Source organism: Lepeophtheirus salmonis, chromosome 3 (genome assembly GCF_016086655.4).
Source record: "Lepeophtheirus salmonis chromosome 3, UVic_Lsal_1.4, whole genome shotgun sequence".
Lineage (NCBI taxonomy): Eukaryota > Metazoa > Arthropoda > Copepoda > Siphonostomatoida > Caligidae > Lepeophtheirus > Lepeophtheirus salmonis.
In genome coordinates this window covers 6,570,019-6,593,603 of record NC_052133.2, presented here as the reverse complement: position 1 = coordinate 6,593,603, position 23,585 = coordinate 6,570,019, and the positions used below count along the sequence as shown (strand labels likewise).

Sequence of the window (23,585 nt, the reverse complement as noted above, 5' to 3'; positions counted from 1 at the left end):
CCTACCCTCATTCATAATGCCCCTGTACACTTTAAAGCCGCCTACAGTCTTGTCCTTGGAAAAGTCAGAAATCGACATCTCGGGATTACCTTGAAATGCCTCCTTGACCTCATTTGCGTTCCTTTTCCTCGGGCTTTGTGGGCATATTGTCCATCATGTAGGCACTTTTAGACTCGAAAAAAAAGTAGCCCAGAGTGATCGGGTAGAGTTGAAGACATCAGAGTAAGGGAGTCTGGCGCCCGTTGTGAAGCTACCCCAAAGTATATGACACTAAACGAGCGTGATACTTTTCATGGTTCCAAATTGGGCAATGCTTTTATTTTTTTGAAGTTGTTACGATTATTCTTTGGAGAGAGAGCATCAAAGTAAAAAGTAACAACGATGAATGACGGAAAATAACTTTTATCAATCGTTTAATAAAGTCTTTTATGAATTAGATGTGAGGAATAACATATAGGTAGTTTCTGCTTAGTAATGTAAATCGTATGTACGTTTAACCTTGTCTGAACTTTTGGAATTGGTAATTTGAAGAATAAAGTTTATTTTCCTGACTAATTGTCAATATTATGAACTTCCCTTCCTATTTGGATTTAATTATATTCAAAACAAGAAAATTTGTGGGTAATCATAAAAGAGGGTGAGTTACATGGAGCATTTGGTGTGAATATAGTCCTTGTTGGACTCAAAGTAGAATTGAGTATCAACATCAAAATAATTTATGCCAACATTTCTATGTATTTATTTATTTCTCTCCCTCCTCCCTTGTCACTGCTTGTTGTAGCTGTTATCTTCTAAATTATACCTAAGGGTATAACTTTGAACATAGGGTTTTTCTTTAATACCCAAATTACAAACGATTTTTATCACTATTCCTACCTATATCATTTTTAGATACAGATAGGGATTTGTATTTCTTCCCTTGTCGTATTAAATCTATTCTAATGAAACGTTATCACAACAAAAATTCCTTAAAAAGAAACTGTAAATTGTCAGAATCTTTCAGTTTCTTTTTTATTGCTTCCCAGTAGTTCGTATTTTCCAACAACTTTACCAATTATTTATTATTGACAGATTAATGTTTGCATTCCTTATGTAAATTTGTATTTCATTATTGAGAATTAAAATGATACGACGACTGTATAAAAAAAAATAACTCTTACTTTGCGTCAATGTAAAATAATGAAAAACAAAAGTTTCAAGTAACTTTATCCTGGCAAAAAATAAACATGTAAATAAAAAAAATAATGATAGTGATTTGTAGAAGGATATCGACAAAAACTTTCTATCAACAAAAATAAATTAAATATTAAATTTTAGTATAACAAACAAATATCAAGTTCTTCTGTACGTAGTCAAAAATACAGTTAGATAATAATCATGATGGATTTGTAAGCTTTAAATACACACACAAGACAGATTCAAGACAAAAAAAAACCAAAAGGATTGAAAAAAGTATAATCAATCATATATAAATGAATAAGTAAATTATTCAAAAATATTCAATCAAACTAATTCATATATTTGATTATTTTAAATAATATTTGATTGATAATATTATTAATTTAACCAAATTATACATTTTATAAAAGAAATTTTTAAATGAAACACTACATATTTGTGCTATGTTAACATAAAAAAATCTTGTAGAAAAATCAAGAATAGGAGAAAATCCCATTTAACTTTTTTATACATAGATACAGAATTAATCATAACTAGTGGTACACATTTTATCATTTTTTCCTTTTAAACGTTAAATTTAAATAACAGACTTTGTGAAAACATTTTTTTTACAAAATCATCTAAACATAGTAATTGTCACAACTTTTATTCATTATTTGAGCTCTCAGCGGTAATAATTACCTCAATAAGAGGCCTAAATCTAATGTTGACCCTGACTATGAAGTCACACTCGAGCTTGGTTCACTCCTTCCTTATAGAAGCTTCCAGAGACAGGATACTCCTGTGCGGAGTAACAGACACCCTATCCTCCAGACACGTTTAGATGGAGTGTTCTAAAGGTTTTGGGTTTGAGAGTAGAGTGACCACATTTTGAGGTCACAAAAGTCCAGAAAGTTATATCTCAGGAAGGCTTGGATTTTTAGTGGTGGAATGACACACAGCTCTGTCTTGCGTGAAAATAATGTTGTCGCCGAACTTTTCTCTTGCCAAAGTAGCACTTGCTTACCCAGAAGTTCGATGTAAGCGGCTACATTAAGCTGCTTATTCATCTCCATAAAAATCTGCAGGAAGATTTTTTTGTCCTGAATACATGTTTCACTGAAGCTGAGACATTGTGGGGTATATTTGGTTGTGATGTCTGGTTATTTGCAGTGGCATCAACGGCGAAAAAATTTTCGCCAGGAAAATCCAAGACTTTGTCCAAATTTTTGTTGGCATTGAGAAAATTTATAATTTTCTTTACTTTTTCTAAACGTCTTAGGTTGCTCTGTTCAGAGATAAGATGTCTTATTGTCCTTCTCCATGATTTTGCACCAATGTCATTCCGGATTTTAAAAAAAATGTGTACCACTAGATTAGATCAATCCTGTATATGTATATACAGACTAATATTCCATTTCGAGTTTTAAGTGAATTCTAGGATTTGTACTCAAATTGTTGGGATGGTTAAATATACGTAAGAATCTATATATACAGTTTAAAACGTTTATTTGATGTGTGTACTAATATCTGATCAAATGTTTTCTCTTTCGAATAAAATCTCTCTTTGTTGGGTATTTTAAGTGTAATTTACGGTGCCTCCGAAGGGGTAATCAAAAAAAAAAAACACCATAGAAATTTATGATAGGTCGTTGAAACTTACAAATACAAGCCACACAAAAATAGTGTTGATGGTTCACGGTTACTTACGTTTCAAAAGAATGTATTTTCCTGATAAACAAATCAAAACTGAGAGCTGATTCTATTATACTGTATTTAAAAAAAAAATGATTTTTCCTAACTTAAAAATGAGTCTTTTCGCTATTGGATGCTTTTGTTTAATAAATTCGCATATACAAACTATTTAATACGAAAAATACAAACTATTGATTTGTGACGAAAAAATTATTTTAGTATGACATATATATATGGAAGTGATTTTATTTTTCTGTTAACTTCAATTATTTGAGTTTTTGAAAATTATTAAAATTATGCACTATTGTTTTTTCGGAAGGATACTCCTTTTTGAATTAATCAAAAATTAAATACTAGGCTGACTTTTTTTCAAATGGAACCTTAGAAAATCAATATAAAATAATAGCTGCAAAATCCCAGGTATAATCATTCCTTTACTGTTTAAACTTGTTTTTAGCAAGGTAGGGGGCTCATTTCTCGAAATATTGAGAAAAATCTGGTTTTAAAAAAGACTACTCTAACCATTTCTTGTTTTCCCAGTGTCAAGCTAATTTATACAGACATATTTTTTTTTTTTGTGTACGGTAACTTCGTATAAGGACAATTCATATAAAACATTTTCTTGTTTAAGGACATTTCGTATATATTTGGGTGCAATTGGGAGGGTCGTGAAGGGTTCTTAGTTGTTACTTAAGTATCAGTAGTTCCCCCCCCAAAAAGCCCCCAACATTCGGGGTACAAAATGATACTTCATGAAGTCTATGCCCCGTTTCCTTATAAATCTATACAAAATGTCCTTATACAAAAATGTTTTACAAAAAGTTACCCATTACCATTTTTTGTATTTTCTTAAATATATCATTTTAAAATATTGGTAATAATTGACAAACTTAGCCCATAATCAATTTCGAAATATTTAGCCTAATCAATTCTATTGATAAAGAGCTAAAATAATTAGTTTTTACTTGATCAACACTATAAATTGTAACGACAAATCAAGAAAATGAGAAAAAATCCAAAAAACTTATTTACTTCCTAAATAAATACAGCCAATTAGTCAAATTTATTGGAAGTAAAAGTATAAATTTATTTGAAGTGAACGAATAATTTGGTCTCAATCGAAACTAGAAAAACTTATCAAGAAATGGAGCAATTTAAATTCAAGTTTAATGATTTGTGACTTTATCTTCATTATGCATAACTATTGGGCATGCCAGTGACGTCAACTGTTCATTTTTTAAAGCTAGGAGGTATTTGTTAATTTTATTCTCGCTATAAAGGGCGTTTTAGTTTTAAAATATTTGACGTTACAAAATATTGAACTTGAATTTGAAAAGGATTGATTTTGAAGCCATAATACAGTTCATAGGTGAGCAACATCCATCGATTAAGGCCAACTTATTTTTCTTGTGGTACTGGCTCTCTTTAAGTAAAATTTACTGTACATAAAAAATATTAATAATAAAAATATTGCAATTAAAATATTAGTTTAAGAGTACAAATATAATTTCTCACATCTTGGAGATAATTTATTAAATACTAACTTTCTATTAATAACCCTCCAATGTTTGACGTGGTACTTTTTTCTATTGAACTTTTTACTTATAATATACATAACTTCCAATAGCATTATATTACTACCTTTAATACTTTTAAAAGTATTTCAATTTACTTTGTATATTAGCAATATAAAATAATTTAGCAAGTGACAGTATTGACAAATAAGAAAATAAATTTGCTCTCAAGATTGGTCTTTTATGAGAGAGAAACAAATCAACTTTTTGCAATATATATATAAAATATTACGCTCAAACTTTTTGAAGGATGTGATTACTTTGTGCAAATAAAAATTCATTAAATGAAAAGAATAATATATAGCTTTTGAAATATTTGACATCAAGTATTCCGTAAATCAGAACAAAAATTAATAGACACATTCATGTAACTATAATTAAATAAATTGTTGATGTAAATACAATATTAACAAGGATGTCAAAAACGTTTTTTTTTTTCATTTTGAAAGATGTTATACCAATAACAAAATACGAGCAATGGAATTTGTCCTTACAAGCAGCAAAATCTTGATCGCAGGCAAAAAAACGATTGCAGAGGCTATCAAAATAGAAAATCTTGATTAACTTCAGAAAGCCATAAGTACAAAAAATTTAATACAGTAGTTTTCAAATCTTTGATTTTAGGCATTTAACAATTTTTTGTTTCAAAAACTTTATGAATACAATAACAAATATATAATAATCGGACCATTTAACAGAAAAATAATTCAAAGTTCTTACGTATGACATCCTTGTGTTGCAAACGTATTGTCTTTTCGAAAAAGTGCTAAAACTACAATTTTTTTCTTAAAACATAAAATTTTACAGGTCTAATATAACAAAAATCTTTCATGTTCATGTTCGTGTCTCAGTTGTTCCTGGAAAATAAAATATACATAACGTATATAGAGGTCAAAGACAATTCCTAGGTCAGATGGAGTGCGTATTGTTTATTTAAACTTAATCAGTTCAACTCAATCTGACCAATAAAAGGAGTATTAAAAAATATTGATTAAAAAAATCTTAGACTTTTGAGCAATTTCCAAATAACATCACATTATTGTATTTATTCATGGAGAAATACCCATATTTAAAAAAAAAAATGAAGTCCACCTATTAACCCAGGCAGCATTAAACGATTAAATTAGTTGTTTATGTATTAAAAGTATTTTAATGAAAAACATTAATTCCATCCAAATGTTGCTGTTATCTGGAATTGACTGTTTGAAATTCAAATATATACAGTGGTACAAAAAACAACAATAACAACACCGTATGTCTTAATAAAATCTTTACATTTTTGCATAAGTTATATTGCTATCAGATCACATCAACCTTACATTATTAAAATTATATATGTGTACAAAGAAATGCACCAATTAGAGCTAGCTCCATCAAGTTATCACTTGGCATCTATGTCTAATTAATACTAAAAAATGTTTTTAAATTTATCTGTTCTCATTCGCTTTATTATTGACTGGGATACGTCAGCAAACAATAACAATGTTGACAAAAAAAGGTTATCGCCCATCACTCCATAAAGGAGATTACCGACGTTTTGAATTGCTCGTTTGAACTCCGAAGGGTATTGCTAAAAGACTCAGCACGTGGCCATAATACCGTAATAACTTAAGCTTCCCACAAAGAACACCAGACTGATTTCTGGGCTCCTAACTTGTGGCCCCTCTTAATTGTACTGTTGGACTCGGAAATATGGTCCTGTAATGTCCCTCACCTCATTTTTGATTCCCTGAATGCCTCCACTAAGGAGGACTGTGCTGATAAGACCAATTTCTAAGTTATCAAGGCGTGCAAGACTTTCAGTCTCAGACTGAAGGTCATGGTGGCTGCAGAAGGAGGACATTTAGAGAAATAATTGTATATATTATTTGGTGTAATTATTACAAAAAAAAAAACTACTATTATACTTGTTGTTGTTGATAAAGTTGATTTAATTCTTAGTATCAAAAATAGTACCATTTGCTCGAACCCTCTCTATATTATTATAAGGCAATGTTATCTCACCAGCAGAAATGTTTTTTCCAGTCGTTTATAATATGTTCAAAATATAAAAAAGTAAATTTATTTAAACTGCAAAATTATAAATAAAAGAACTGTAAAAGTGTTCAGAATAAATTTGAAAAAGCTGAAGGGCTACGTATTGGCAAATATTATTGTGCAAATTTTATTTAAAATCCATATAAAAATAGATTATTATAACTAATGTGATGATTTATAGCATTGTACTAATGATCTTGTACATTTTTTTGTTAATCAATAGGGAAAGCTCATATGAGATTTTTCCTCACAGTATGCAGCTATATAATTAATTACAGATGAATATTTTGGCATGATATGAATATTAACAGGGAACAAGTTTGCAATTTATATAAGTACAGTATATACAGTGTTGATTTTATTTACTGTTACACATTTAATTTTTTTCAAATTTTCAAAAGTAAAATTTAAACGATAAGTTTTGTGAAAACATTTATTTAACAAAATCATCTGAAAATAGTGTGGTTTTTTTTTTATGTCAAACATATCTCCGTCTATGTTTGGATATTTGTCAAGAGATTTGACCAGCAGATAAATAAAAATCTAGTAAATAGTCGATTAAAACAATAATGTGTTTGAGCTTTATAAAAAAACTGAGTAGCTTTTTCATCAATCTTTAGCTTTCAAATTATTTTAATATCCTTTCAAAATCAAAGTGACAGACCTAAAATCCTTCAAAAATGTAAATACATACATCGAATTTCTGAATAAAAAAATGCTATCTTGGGTGAGTGAATGATTCAGTGTTTTACTTGACTAATATTTCCCCTTTTCAATTAAGAGTCTTTTTAATAATAAGAAAACGTCTATTCTAGAATTGAACTTAAAATCAACAACTTACATAAATAATTGATAAAATTTGTAGAGAGTATTTATAACAGATCAAATATTTTTATATATATTATACGAGTACATACATGTTTACTTATGCTTTTTTTTAAAGTTATTTATTCAGTATGTAAGACAACTTAATTTATACTTTTTTTAAATATTATTTTTCCCGTAGAGAATATTATAAAACATTTTAAACAAAAAGAAGAAATGTCCAGCTTATTTTTAACAGCCTAATATTTATTAGACATTTTTTGGTCGGTTAATGCCTAATTTATTAATTACTCATGAATGTGTCATAGTCAATAATCTTTTTTTGATTCATGAGACTTAAATATGTCCCAGTAAATTCTTTCAAAAAAAGTCAGTATACAATTATTTGTAAAAGTAAACAAATTAAATCCACATTCATTTCGAGAAAAATCATTTAAATTTTTTAGTAATTTTCTTAGTACTGACAAAACACATATCGGTATAATAGTAAAAAAATCATTCGAAATGCTATTAATATTCCTGAAAACACATTGAACATCATTACAACTTCGATTAAGATCTGCAACTTTCACCTACATAATATATGTTCGAGAGATACATATATCATAGCAAAATTATTTCTGACACCGATCCGATATTTTATAAATAATTAGATGACCGGTATGCCTAAAAACATTTGTTTTATTTGTCACAATTGGTTTGTTTCCTTTTCCAACAGATTAATATCCTAACCAGATACGACTCCCTCGCATCTGTTTTAAGCTCCGAAAAATAATTGATAATTTGAAGGTTGTAATAACTTAAGAACAAATAACTCAATCATCTTGTTTTATCCTTTTCTGGTTAATACTTTAATTGATCAAAAATACTTATTCTTCAGAGATAGATATATTTGCTGAAAAAATATTGAGGTTATAGTGGACCCATTCTTTAATTTTATCGTGGGTTAGTAATGATAGAAAAAGGGAGCGATTTTTATGGAAGACAAACTTGATAAGCATTGGTAATGAACATAAGACATGTGTTGTCAGTATGAAAACATAAAAGGTATTGAAATTGAGCTTGGTAACTATGACAGTTTGAAGAATATTTGCAAGGAGAGCTGCCTAATTGTAACAAAGTTTTATTAGATCAGCTGAAAAATTCTGTGAGATAAAGATTGTTTATAATAATCAAACTTTGTAAATAGCAAGTACATAGATGCTGAATTTAGTCAAATATATATCAGCAATTTTACTTCGATTTTATAAAGGAACTGCACATAGTATAACTCCCGAAAAAACCCTGATTGTTACTCTTCGGCTTTCATAAGGACATGAACTAATTCTTATTACTTTATGTTCGGTCTGAAAAAATTAAATAATAGTTATAACAGCTTCAGAAAATAAAATAAAACCTATTCAGTATGTCAAGAAGGAATATCTGCTCTTACTTTCTTGTACCTGTTTTATACATCTCTGTTCATAATAAATATTTTTTTTCTGCTTTTTACATAATTTAATTACCAGTGAGGCAAACTTCCTTTGCTATTTTGGAGGAACATATTTCATAACAGATCCATTAATATATGTAAGTATGATTATTCTTTGTTGTAAAAATTCCATAGATAAAATAACTTAAACACATTATTAGTTCCCATTCTATCATTTGTTCTTAATTGCATAATTTAAAATATCGTAGCAAATATTGAATTTTTTAAGAATGTATGATGAAAACCGAATCGATAAATATATTGAACATTTTGCCCTATATATCTGTTTTCGATTTTAATCCAATATATCAGCCCACGACCAGTAATTTAGCACAATTGTACTTTAAACCTATGAAATGTAATCCGAATTCAATCTTTGTGACAAATAATAATAGATTGTTTTTGTGTTGACAGACAAGATTATACATATACTGAAGTTGTATATACCTGAAATTCATACACTATTGGTGTGAAGTAATTTGAAAATTGAATGCAGTCTTTTTATCTTATTACATAGATAAAATTTATAAATACATAATTATTATATATGTACTTTTTTTTCTATTCCAAGATCGATATTTCTGTATATTTTCTTACATACAAAAATATTTAGATCATTTATCATCGTAGCAACTATTTCAGACGTAATTATGATCTAGAAAAATGCATTTCGTGGGGAAATGGAGTTTTTAATCAATTTATGTTTATTATTCAGCATAAGTAATGTTTTTTTAGAATGCTATACATTGTAAACTTATTCAAAATTAAACTTTTTTTCTTCAATATTATATGTGGGTATTGAAAAGATCTACTAAATTATATTGTTTTACAAGTTATATCATTATGTCATTTTTTATAATCTTTGTTTTTCCATATATATTTAAATCCAAACTCACGATGAAAGAAAGTGAATTTATTTAAATATGTGTTGCATCAAGATAAAAACAATTTTGAACAAAAATCAAAAAAGGATAAAATCCCATATTTCAAAGACAATGACATGTGAGAGATGAGTAAGGATATCCCAGAATTTTAGTTATTTTTTCATAACATTATTTGATTTAAGTGACTTATGTTGACCCTGGTCATATAGCCTTTTAATGTGGGTTCTATTAAAATCGTAGCACTTTAAATTTTAAACTTTAACAAAATATAATTTAACTAAATTAATACTATAAATAAATGTGTGTCTGAGCCCTTTTAATAATTGATTTAGCCACAATTAGCGGCAATGATGTCTTTCAGGTGGTGGATGAAGGCCTGGTACCCACTGCAGATATAGTTCTCTGTTATGGAGACCCAGTACTGACAACAGTGTATTTGAGGATCTTGGTGTTAGGATGACGGACATTAGAGGCCTTCCTCTCAAAATGTACCCAAGAATTGTATTCTAGAGTGTTGAGATCAGGAGTGTCGGGGAAGGGGGGTTAAGTGTCAAAAAGGAATTCAAAAGAAAACAAAAGACTCATTCAAAGAGGAGGAGATAGGTATCTTTCATTAATGTGGTCAGAAGTCGTCTCTCCACCCTCACAAGGCTCTTTCCACCCATTTTTTGATAGCTTTCTAAATAGTCTGGTGTGAATCTCTGAGATCTCTTCCGTGAGCCCTAATCTACTTGAAAAGATTAGCCTGGGCTATTTATTTAACTGCTCCGGTTTCAGTATTGCCTTTTTGACAGATCCATTCTTCCTGTACGACACTTTGGATCCCAGACTAGAAGGGGAACCTGGATACGCCAACATTTGAAAGTGCGTGAATGGAAAATCGGCAATCACGTTCAAGTGCCATTTATTGACCTGTACGATAGCCAGAGAGCTTAAGTTTGCATTGTTTAGTACTAATTGTTTATGGTTTAATACATTGAAATATGAATTAGTTTTAATCACTTAACCTTAATTAATAAATGAATTACTCAGTGTTCAGATTGAAATAGAAGCCCGTAAAATCTGTCAAATAATCATTCTTTTATTGTCACGATCAATTATGGCTACTTTAAGTACAATTTGCGGCGCCTTTATAGGGGCAATCATAATAATTAGTTCATAGAAAATGACGATAATTGTTGGAAGAATTCCATGGAGTTCTAGACATATGAAACAAAACACATGCAGCTCAACTAGTCCTTTATTTTTTCCGTCTTGAAAAAAAGAAATTAAAAAATGACATTACTCCTTTATTTTTTTTACAAATCACTTCTTTTATATTCCTCTAATGCCTGAATAAAAATAATGCTTGATTATTCCATGCCACTGGAATTCTATGAAGAATGGCAATGAAGTTATATTCAATTTTAGTAAAAAAAAACACCTTCTAGCTTGCTTTTATATTGGCGGCCCACACATGAAATTTGTAAGCTGTATAAAAGAACTGCCTTACCTCTTTACCTTTCTCATCAAAAAAAGTTTAGCTGCCATACTCTTGGATCTTGAACTGTTATACATTGTTCCCATATTTGAACTATTTGTGTTCGTACTAAAGTTTCTTTTAATTGGAGTGATACTGGAATAACTTGGATACATTTTATGAAGCTATTGAGATAATTTACTTTTTTTCGTTATCATTCAAGTAAGAAAGAAATATTTTTGATAGTTGCACGAATTACACTTCATGTTGAATTACTTTTACGTGTTAGTCGTTCATGATGAACTATTACTGCATGTTTTTAACTCTTGTGTAATAAATATATACATATACAAAAAAAAAGCCTTTGGGAAGGAAAGGCTGTATTTTCTCCGTTCTCTCCTTGCAAAACATTGAGTTTTCCTCCTTTCTTTGATAACAGAAGGAGGGAATGACAAGAAGGGAAGGAGTGTGTGGACTTTACTGTCCCGAATTCATGAGGTACGAAACTTCTGCATTTAATATTCAATGATTATTTAAAAAAAAATATTTTTGTAAACAGGCATGGGGAGCAAAACGTAGAATCGAGAGGTAATACTTTAAAAAAAAATTATTTTCAAAAATAACAACAAAAAAATCTATAAAACTAAAACTTGAAACAAGGAATGTGCAAACTTGGTCACTCAATATGGCTACCTTCAGAGCCTTCACATGTCGCTGGAAGGCCCTGCAGGAGTTAATGATGAACAACTCAGAGATTTTGTTCCACCCAGCCACTACGGCGGTTTTCAGTGAGTCCACATTTGGGTGAGGATTTTTTTTGGTTTCCCCATCCAAACAACTCCAAACAAAAAAGTCCAGCGGGTTCAAATCTTGCGAGTAAGGGATCAACATATCTTTCCTTCTTTACCTTTCAAGCCTTCTGGACTTCATGACCTCTATCAGAATGTGACATCTCTGGGGAGAATCCCAATTTACCCTTCTAGGTACTCCTGATGGTCTTGGCAGCCACGGAGAAGTCTTTGGCTAGGCAATTTATCAATTTGGTGGGGTACTCCTTTATATTCTTCTCCAACCCAGATAGGAACTTCAGATTCCTTTTTAAATTGTGCCTTCCATTTCCTGCTTTTCTGTAGAGGTCTTTTCCATCATTTTTCATCTTGGCTTCCATGAAAACAAGGCTTCTGAAGCACTTCAAAATGTCTATAGTCCTAGACACTTCAATTTCAGTATCTGAAAGATCTGAGACATCCTTTCTTTTGGCCTTTTGCTCACTCATGATGATAAGATGCCGAAATGTTTGTTTATGCTTGTTTATTTATAAAATCAAAAAATTGCCACTAAGCCTTCCTATTTTAATGAGAAAATTAACAGTCAACATTTTACTACCAGTGTCAGCTATAAAATTTATATACTTTATTTCACTTCAATCACTTATGAAACAGGAATGTCTAAAAAAGAAACTAAAAGTGACATAGTAATTCTAACAATTTGTATTTTGTATTGGAGGAGAGCAGTGGGCTGAATGCGAGCGGCTATGATAGGGTGGAAATAAACATAGAGCCAACACTGCATCTGGTTGGATCATGATTTTTCGTAGAAGGGCTCATTTTATGTACTAAAAATTACATCCTAAGATTTTGCGTCATTCGATGTTTTGGTAAATTATTAATTTGGGGGAAAAAATAACAATTTATTTTAGCTTTAAAATAAATAATACAAAATGGAGCAATCAATTTTTGTCCTAATTTAGGTCAAACAACTCGAAGTTTGAAGTGTTGAGTAAGTGATTTTCGTTATTCCTGTGCTACAATGATACAGGGGATCTAAAGATTTTAAACGGTTCATACTTAATTGATATTGGAACATGGACTTACAGTATCATTACGTAATGAAATATTGACTCTTTGTTATTGTTAGAATGTTGAATGTTCTAAAACAAAGCAATAATAGAAATTGTCTCACATAGCGTCATCAAATATCATAGCTGACCCGCTCTCAAACCAAACTTCTAAGGACATCTGTGTAAGCGTAAGTTTACTGCTTTTACACTTTTTATTTCCGCCAACAAAGTTGAACTGAGGTTTTTGCCTACATTTATTTTTTGTTAGTGAGTTGGTTAGTCACCAGGATTACAGTAAAAGTTACTGATGGGTTTTGATCAAACATATTACAAAGATTATATTTGCCATTCTAAGGAGAAGAAATTGAAATTTAATAAGTCAAGGTAACACACAACATAAAAAATAATCGTGTATTAACAAAAAACGACAATAAATCTGTTATTTTTATCACAATAAAAAAAAGAGTCATTGTGGATTTTCTGTCTTAGTTCAACTATATAATTTAACCATCATCATGCCTCTGTATTTGTATTAGCGTGAGCTTCAAAGTAGCTTTAGACAAAATAATCCATCAGGTTAAGATCGTGGCAACTGGCCACAGGTCCTTGGTCAAGAGGTTGTAGAAATTCTCCTCAAGCCAGGAAATAGACATGTTGGACAAATGGCAGGGAGAAAAGTCCAACTTCCATAGTTTAGGCGGCACCTGCCCACCTCTATAATTCAAGGGATCACATGCTTCATTCTCATCCCGACCGAGTATTGGTACGATTCTTTTTATTGAGTTCCGCGTCTTTGACTTTCCTGGAATCCTCCTATGACTTTGAAATAGTCCTCCGAGTGTGCTTTGAATACTCCAGCTCATTCCTGATTTCCTTGATGTCATGCATTCTCAGCCCAATGATGAAAACTATGACACAATGATTTGACCTTGATTATTGATTACACACATAACTACGGTGCATCTCCGTTCCTTCTCTGTGAACTGAATCTCTGGCAGCTGCGAGTAAAGTTCTTCTGTTGTGACGAAATTAGACTGAATGAATGTGCTCTGTTTCTATATTAAACGGGATTAAAAAAAAAAAATGACATGATATCATTATTTGGTTCGAGTCCGACCCAAAAAGAGCGTGAATTTCATGTTAGAGTCCTGTAGGTGGATTTTTATTCAAAAAGTACATAAAAAGATCAAAAAAAAAATTATCAGCTCTTTTACAAAAACATAGGTATCGTAACAAGACAATGTTTAAACAAAGACAAGAAAGACCTACAATATTTGATAGCCTAACCAATATCAGTCATAACAACTACACAACTAAATATACAAGTCATTCAATAAATACAGGGGTGAGTTTATTTTTCTTTAATTAAGTTGAACTAAGTTTTTCGTAACTCTTTATAAAGACGAAAAAGTAATTTAATTTATGTATAAGCATTTATATTTTGCCGAAAATATTTAATCAGCAATAAATCATGTGGACACATCTAAAACGTGATGGTAAAATATATATTTTTTTTCATCAATAACTTTTTCTATTGAAAATTTTTACATTGTATTATTTTTTTTTTTCTTGATAAAAGCCTTAATACAGGTACTCTTATATGTCTTTGAAAAATACGTCAGTAATGTTACAAACTATGTTTTCTATGGACAAATGCAATATTTTACAACTAAAACATCGATAAACGATATAGTTATTATTAATTATAAAATGAGGATATATTTTAGCTTTTTGTTTCCTCGTTAAAAAGCATCAGTACATTGGATATTAAAAGGCTTGGCAACATAAACACAAAGTTGACCACAAGTCAAGACAAGAAAAGGATTCCATATTATTTTTTCATTTCATACAGGTATTCATACAACACAAAATCTTCATCGACATATTTTTGTAAATTATTTCCATTGAATTTGTTTTTGTGGGATGAGTTAATGTAAAGTTAAGATTTGGCTTCAGTTTATAACCTTTATTTTATGTACGATACTTATTTGGCCCTTTTAAATTACAAATATATTCTTCATCTTTTATTGTAATCATTAATTTTGGATAATTTAAGTGCAATTTGCGGCCCACTGAAAGGGTTCATTAGAATAATTTATTAATAAAAATTGGCAATAATTCATTGAAAAATACAAAAAAAAAAAAAAAAAAAAAAACTGCAACAATTTTTAGTAAATAATATTATAGCTACCTATTGTTCTGACGAGCCACATATTATGTAGTAGCCTGAACAATTATGAATAATCTACCTGTAAATTACCTGCATGATACGGATATCTTATGGATAATTACATATTTTTATCCTTGTACTTGTCAACTATAGATATAGATTACGAATATTAATACGATACAGAAATGATGTCCGTTGTCATTACTTCCGATGACTGGCACATAAAACCTCATTGGTTTAAAAGGCTTAAAAATTATCAAATATTGGTAATTGTACGTCTTGATTTTGTGAATTCGTGGTGCAAGGCGTTTGGGGGCCGTTATTGACATTATTGGTGTGGAGGTGGGTATTTTGTAAAATATTTTTTCTATCTACAGTTTATCTCTTGCAAAAAGAATTATTTCTCTAACTTTTTTGATTAATGAGAATCATATTGTCAAATCTATTGGGGATTAACTATTTAATTTTGTTCCCCATACTTTATATTACTAACTGATGGATATTTATGAATATTTATATAGTGATATTCAATAATATTATACATGAATAAGCATCAACATCCTCTTAGCATGGTCTATAGTCAATTGTACACTATATATAGTTAAGGGAACTTTAAATACTTACACATTAGATCACCTTGCATTAGATTTTAATGTGGGTACGTTCAACAAATGTATTTACACATATAAAATACGTCATTATACAATAATTTCCTTTTCAAACCAGTACTTATCTACTACTTACATATGATGACTCCATAACAAAGTAGTAAAGGTTTGGTAACGTCATTATTCATACTGAATGCGCTTACGATTGCGTCACATTTAATAATTTATTGTTTACTTTCCACACTCTCACTCCTCGCCAGAGGTGAAGGAACGAATTAGAATGTTATTAATATTAAAAAACAAAAAAACTTGATAAATGACTGGTAATGTATTCACACAACGTTAATTTGTTAATGTCTTTCAAAAATTGGTGCAAATGTCCATATTCCTTTATGATCATCAATCATCTGTCAAATAGTTGCATTGGTGTATTAATATGTATACCTGTAAGTTTTTTTAATTTTACCCGAGTCTGAAGTTCAATTTTCCATGTCTACACAGTTCTATAAAATATATACACAGAAATCCTAACTTATTGCAAGTATTTACTCGGGGACGGAACCACGGTGAGTGTGTAATCCTAATGGAGTATTTGAGTATGAAAAATGGGATGTCAGTCAAAAATTTTGAGACACATGATATTTGCAGAGTTTAGGCAAAAGGTTTTGCCTTATTTAAAATAAGGTAATTAAAATTTGAAAATTGTACAATCTTTTTATACAAAAAGTGAATATTTATCAAAAAATGTATTTTGTATTATTTTTTGGGGAACTACGAATGTCCATATTTTATTTTTAAAGATTTGTCTGTCAGTGAGTTTGAAAAAAAATAGTCGACTAACCTTTTTCTCCCGAAGAAAAGTCTTAGTACCAGCCCTGTATTTAACCCTCATGAAGTACCAAGGTCAAAAACTTGTCCCTATTAATGTGTATATTTATAAGGCCCTTCGAAATTTTGTTATAATTTTGTGTTGTACTATTTCTCCTCAGGCCATTTTGCATTGAACCATTTCGCCTTTACGCCATTTTGTCTAAGAAATTTTCCTTAATATATAAATGAAAAGATTTCTAGGTCTTTTTTGTTATTTTTGTGAGTTATATAATTTGAACATGAAACGTGCATTACTATTAAATGCATTAAATGGTGGTTTAATAGTGGAAAAATGATGGAATCATGCCCAAAAAATGTAATGCATACACTAACAAAATTTCACTATGTTATAAATTCAAACTAGAGATAAAGTAGGTAATAAAATATAGTCTAATAAGAAGACAAATATATGGACACTACAATAATTCGAGTAGAAGTATTGTTAATCACTTCTCTGTTAGTTATTATCATTAGACATGATTAATTATTTATACTGGAAAGGACCTATGGGTTGGATGAAAAAGCATAATATGTGGCAAGATCATAATTTTATCATGATTTATGATCACAAATATATTCATAATTATTTTTTTCTGAATAATTGTTTCATCTCTGTAATCCAGAATAGTAGGAGACGGGTATGGGCATATTCCAAATATATTAATCAATTTAATTATTGCAAATTTATATTTTTGTCCATATTTTAATAATTGGAAGCTTAACTAATATTTACATCTTTGGTATCGAACTTGTTAAATGAAAAGTTGATTTAGAATTCACTTAAGATAACCTTTTAATATATTTATAATACTGAACAAATGATATGGATTGAAAACAAAAAAATACTCAACGATTTATCTAAATGAAACCAACAAATGAATATTTAAATATAAGATTATAAACTTTGGACTATTCACAAATATATCTGCTGAGACTATTCTCAAATAGAATTTTTCTCTCTAAAACATAAGTGTTTTATTAATTTCACCTTAAAATTTTTACATTTGTTTTTGTTTTTTTTAGAAAAAAAACTTTATACCACATTTTCTGCTAGGAACTATGAATAAGTTTGTTTCCTAAAAATGTAGGCTTTTTAAACCAATTGTTTAATTTTAAAGTCTCAATATTTGACACATAGCTTCAAATTTTAGATACTACAAGCCGTTCAAAAATTTTCAATCATGCTTTGATCAGTTTTTAAATAACTAATACTATATCAAAAATGGATCGAAATATCTAGAACGTTGCCAATAATATACTCCGAATTCCATAATTAGAGCAACACTAATAAAATAGAGATGTGGCTTGATGCATAATCTTGTTGCCAAATATATAGAGCATTATTAGTTATTTTCTAATTCAGGGTATCACATGCACTTTTAAAATACAAATAATACTTATTTTTTATTGTTCTTAATAAATTAGGTAGGGCTATAATTTTTTTTTCATACTTGTACTAATAGACAGGTTAAAAAAATGCTTACTTGTCCTACAGTTTGAAAAGTTGAGTTTTACGCATGCTTGGGAGCTATTAGCATAAAATAATGGCTGTCCATGTATTTTACTTTTAAATAAAGTAGAATCCAAATATCCCATGATAATACAACAGTATAAAATGTCAAAACGAATATAGTTTGCATTCATTTGGACCACCTGTCCGTTCGGAAAGAATATATACTGTATTAACCTGTCCGCTGAAACAATTTGCCTTTTTTTTGGCGTTTGGAATAGTGTTAATGTAAAGGCCTGAATAAACAGCATAATTTGGCTACATTTAAAACTATCCCAAGATCATTTTTGAAGTATTAAGTACTTCATCAAACTTCTTAGTGGTTATATACATGTTTGTTTTGCTCTATTAGACTCAGTGAATACTAGATAACTTCTTATCTAAAAAACCTACTTATTGGCTTGCTTTTATGACGTTCAGGAAAAATTTATATCTGGCAATCATGTTCTCCCTTGTATTTTCGTTCAAAAAGCGTTGTCTTCTTCTGGCCCTTGATTATTTATTTTTCACTTTTATGATCTTATTTGGGGTTGTAATTGACATATACATAGACCTTGCTATTCTTCTTATCATACGTTGGGGATTTCGTACAAATGCAATATTTAATGGCTATCACGACAGTCTTTGTACAAATTTTCTGCATTCGTCATTGTAATCCGATAAAAGGACATCCTGTTTATAGACAAACTGCTGTTGATATAACGAGATGACATTTTTAACATGAGTATATATTACATTTGGGCTAAGTTGTCAATAGAAAAATATACTATAAATTAAAATAAAAGTGAAGGTACGTTATTTTCATGCAGCCCTATCTATAACAAAGCATGTTTCCAACTATTAAAATATTTTATAATAATTATATGTAACATGGTGTAGTTTGTTAAATTTTGTCCATTATTTAACATAGTTCTAGGTACAAAAAACTATCGATGTTACTCGAAATTGTACAACAATATGACTAGAATGTCCATAAAAATTACAGATAATCGATAATATTAATATCATTTTTGAATTAATTCCAACCCACAAGGTATCAAAAATGTTGTTGTTTTTCTTTCATGCTGATTTTTTTAGCCCTCTAGAATCATTTTAACATTGTTCAAATTAACAATCAATTCTAGTTCATTCTACTTTCCAAATTAATAAAAAAAACATATATGTCCCTCTGGATGTAAAAGTTTTTTTTTTAACTTAAAAAAGTAAGCTTAATTATTCACTTTTCAATATTTATCTTTAACGTTTATTTTAAATGCTACATCAAAAAACAATTGTAGATGATACTTTTGCATAAAACGTATTTGTCCTTTGGCATTTTCTCATATAAATTATTAAAAAATTATACTTGTGAAAAATTTGGAAATAATTGTTATATTTTACTAAACATAATGGCACAATACATGCCATACACATAACAAAAGTTTTATTTAGTTTATCTCCTTTTATACAAAAAATACACTTATTTCGTCCAGGAATTTTGTAAAGTTTTTTGGCATTTTTTAATAAAAAATGTTCGTTTGGTCCACCATTATGTTTATCAACTCTTCCATTCCAGTAACACCCTATTCTTAAGAACTAAATAAATATAAGTTGTATTTTTAGTGTGTAGTGCAATGGTTGCTCAAATAGTTTTATATTTTTACAAAATATTTTTAATTTTTCGAAATAATGAGAATGTTTGCCTCACAGTTAAAAGTATACTGTACTTAATAATTTTTGTTTTTTTGAACCTTATAATCAACAATAAGTTTTCTACCTAAATGTTTTACCCAAGTTTTCAATATTTTCTTCATCTCATTATTCACTTCATCAAGAAGAGTACAGATATGATCACTGATAAGGCCCCCATTAATTTAAATGATATTTTATTGGATTTTTTTTCTATCGTGTATATTTAATTTCATTAAAAGTTCTTATAGATCATCAGTAAAACAAAGAATATTACAAAGTAAAATACTAAAACAAACCAGTTGATACATTGACAAAAAAAACTCCCTCAAGACAAGAGAAGGATCCAACTTCACCAAAAATTGAAAAATTAATAAGTTTTGATATAAAAATGAGAACTAAACATTATTTAAAACATACATTTCATTTTTCCTTTAGAAAAATAAAATGCTATTAAGGTTCGAAGTTTTTTTTAAATGTAGAATATGATGATATTCAATTGCTTACAAAATATTCAAAACTTCCTTTTGACTAACTATTATAAAATTTTAGGTATCATACACACAAAAAAAACAGTTTAAAAACAAGCGCAGTAAGCAATATTGAATTGATGGGACACCGGAGTTCCGTTGGTGTGAAAGGGTTAAAATCTAAAAAAGTAAACCAATGTCAATTAAAACATTCATACTGGTTTTTCAAATTTTTAATATATATATATTCGACTAAATTTAAAGTTCTTTAGGCCAAATTCTGATTCTTTAATTATAATTACATTATTTAATAAATTTAAATATATTTACTCATAAAAAAGAAGAAACGAAATGGTTATAATCATATACTAGGCTTTAATTTTTCTGACTTTTGCTACTCAAGTATCGAGTTAAAACAATAATACTTAAATATAGAAATACTTTTATTAAAACTATTGATAAAAATAATATTATTTGCCGGTATGCCTGACATAAGAAACCCTACAATTTGAGTAATATTTGAGAGAATATCTACTACACAGTCTGGGTTTATTTTTCTCCTTCGCAAACAATTCAATGAGTTTTTTATTCATTAATCAGGGCATGTTCTGTTGTACTAAATACGACAAGCATTGCTCGGAGGTATAAGCATTGACAATAGACAGCGAAATTTTGCTTAGTAATACAGTTGGATTGGTCAAAAACACCCAAAAAAATTACATTCCCATCATGCATGTCCTATTAAAATTTGTTAGTCCAAAGATCGGTACTTAAAGATATTTTATGGTCATTAGAATAACTGAAATGACGCAGTTCATTTCAGTTATTCTTTCATATGTTCAACATAACCTTTTTCAAGAGACAAAACACATGAAATTCATAATAGGAGTAATATGGCTAGAACTTATTATGATACGTTTTAGCAATTATTCATTATTTTCTTCGTTTTTATAGCTTTCAGTGCTAGTTATTTTTTTCCTAGGTCCTAGGACCAATCTAACACTACTTAATCTTACTAGTCATGTTCTCCTATTTTTCTTTCTTATTTAATACATAATATCCAGTGATAAAAATAAATAATTTGCCGGAGTGCTTACAAAAAAGAAACCAAATTTTGAATGGAACACCTCGATAATTGAAGAATGTTTGGGAAAAGATCACCTTTGCCATTTCATCAATTTAACTGCGAGCCGTTTTCAGAATAATGAAATCAAAACAAACCCCCGCATCGTAACAATTAATGACAAATATAGAAATGTCGATCCACAATTATACTCCGAGTCCAAAAAGGGCTTAGGCTAATGGCTATGTAGCAAATCGACCTTCGTCTTTCATGGACAAGTAAATAATTTATTTTTATTGTTTTCTCTCTAACAATTAATGATTAAGGCTCTGGAAACTATAAATTACTTTATTAGTTACTATTACAAAAAGACCTGTAGAGAATTTTTTTTTATCACTGATTATAATTTTGTTAAATTAAGCGTTTAATTTCAAACAAAAGGATATAATGCGAATAATTTTACAATATTGAATACTTTTTATTAATTTTTTAAAGAAATGCTCTTTTTAACTTACGAATCAGAAGTTTAAATATTATTTTATATTTATACTTATTAATATATATATAATAAATATTTATTAAGTAATTGATTTCTACATTTGTGATAATAAAAAACAAGTGCTGTTGAATTAGTTTGTCAAATCATTCTTGATTCGGCTACTTCATTCAAAAAAGGCTTACAAATACAAAACAGACCGTGCCTTTTTATTTTAATTGTGATTGTTTTTAATGAGTAATTTTTAGGGTGTACAGATATCTTTCTTTCTCTACTTTTAGGGATATATTAGATTAACAACAGTTTGTTACTAACCAGATACTATAATCGAAAGCAGTAATTTATTAACGTTGCTTAATCAATAGATAATTGATCCCTTGTTAAAACAGAAAGGATATTACTTATCAAAATGATTTCCAGTCACATTTGACGAACTCTTCAAATTATCTCTTTAAATAATAATAGTTTTATATTAAAACACATCAAAATCAGATGAAATTTAATATACGGGTCCATGGAAAGTTCTATTAAATATTTATTGTTGTACAAATGATGTAACTAATTTATTAATTTGTATACAATTATAGACATAGGTCAAAACAAGCTCCAAAAACTTGTCATATCAATTTTATTCAAATGCTTACCTCAGGCTTGACCACAGCCCGAAGTCTCTCTGGAATGGACTTGCTAACTGCAAGCACCATGACCACGGAGATGTAGTCCCGGGCAGCCACCAGTTTAGCCTTCTTGTCCTCCAAATTCTTGGTGGGGGCAACAGAGGCTTTGCTCTCAAGAATGACAACATGGCTTAATCTATGACGTTTAGATCAGGGCTGGAAGGACCAGACTGTCTTGTCCCAGAAGTCACTCAAATTGGTCTTACACCACTGTAGCATCTCTTGGGATTAGTGGAAGGAGGCAACATCCTGTTAGAAGGTCTATGGCTCATTCTGGAGTTGCTGTTGGTCTCAGGGAACAATACCTATCCTTTTGAACTTGGTCTGCCTGATCTGTGCCTGTTCTAGATAAATTGAGTCTTCTTGTACATCTCAATGGTTCTCTTGATGATAATGGAATTGACCTCCAGGCTCTTCAGGTTCATCAAAATAGTTGGTCGATATTTGCCTTTCAGGTACTCCTTGATTATAGCCTCTCGGTTGGTTTCTATGGTGGTTAGCAAAACTTTTAACTATATTAAATACTGTTTGTTTTGATCTAGTTTCGACGCAACCAGAGATTATGAATAATATCTTGCTACCTTCCATATAATAATATTATATTTATTAAGTTAACTTAACAGAACTTTCCTTGGACTCAGTCTTAAGTAGTTTATTCTAAGCCGATAAGTACCAATATTTGTTCCAGAACGTGCCATCTCAGACAATAGACCAAAATTTAATACATGAGCTTTTTTTGCCGTTCACTTACGATGGACCAATTTTCTCCCTTATCATAATTGATGAGTAGAAATACGATTTATGCAACACATTAAACTTCATATTACATTATTGTGCGCATATTTACTATTTAAAAAAATATATATATTCATCAATAATTCATTTATTAAATCAGTCTGTAGTAACTGAATTATAAATTAAACCGATTCAAAACAAATTTTTCATTAAGACCAAAATAGACCTAATTTTTTTTTGATACTGGTCCATACAAAATCTTTTTAAAGTCTACTAAAATAAAAACGGTCACAGACAAGTCAAGGATTTTCAAAACGAAACTTACTCTAGTTTCCACAGAATACAAAATTAAGAAAATCGTACTAAATCGGAGGA

General features: G+C 29.5%; 1 protein-coding gene across 10 annotated transcripts in view; it reads right to left on the bottom strand.

Moving 5' to 3' along the window:
* The window catches only part of LOC121114281 (3',5'-cyclic-AMP phosphodiesterase 4C), a 404,803-nt gene that overhangs the window by 178,548 nt on the left and 202,670 nt on the right, over positions 1 to 23,585 (bottom strand). Inside the window, exon 1 of one of the 10 annotated variants that reach the window (XM_040708202.2) lies at positions 11,137 to 22,170. The exons of the other annotated variants lie outside the window; for them this stretch is intronic. Within the exon in view, the coding sequence (XP_040564136.1) occupies positions 11,137 to 11,279 (143 nt within the window). The 5' untranslated portion in view covers positions 11,280 to 22,170. Of the gene's footprint in view, positions 1 to 11,136; positions 22,171 to 23,585 lie in introns of those variants that run through there. 10 annotated transcript variants of the gene reach the window in all.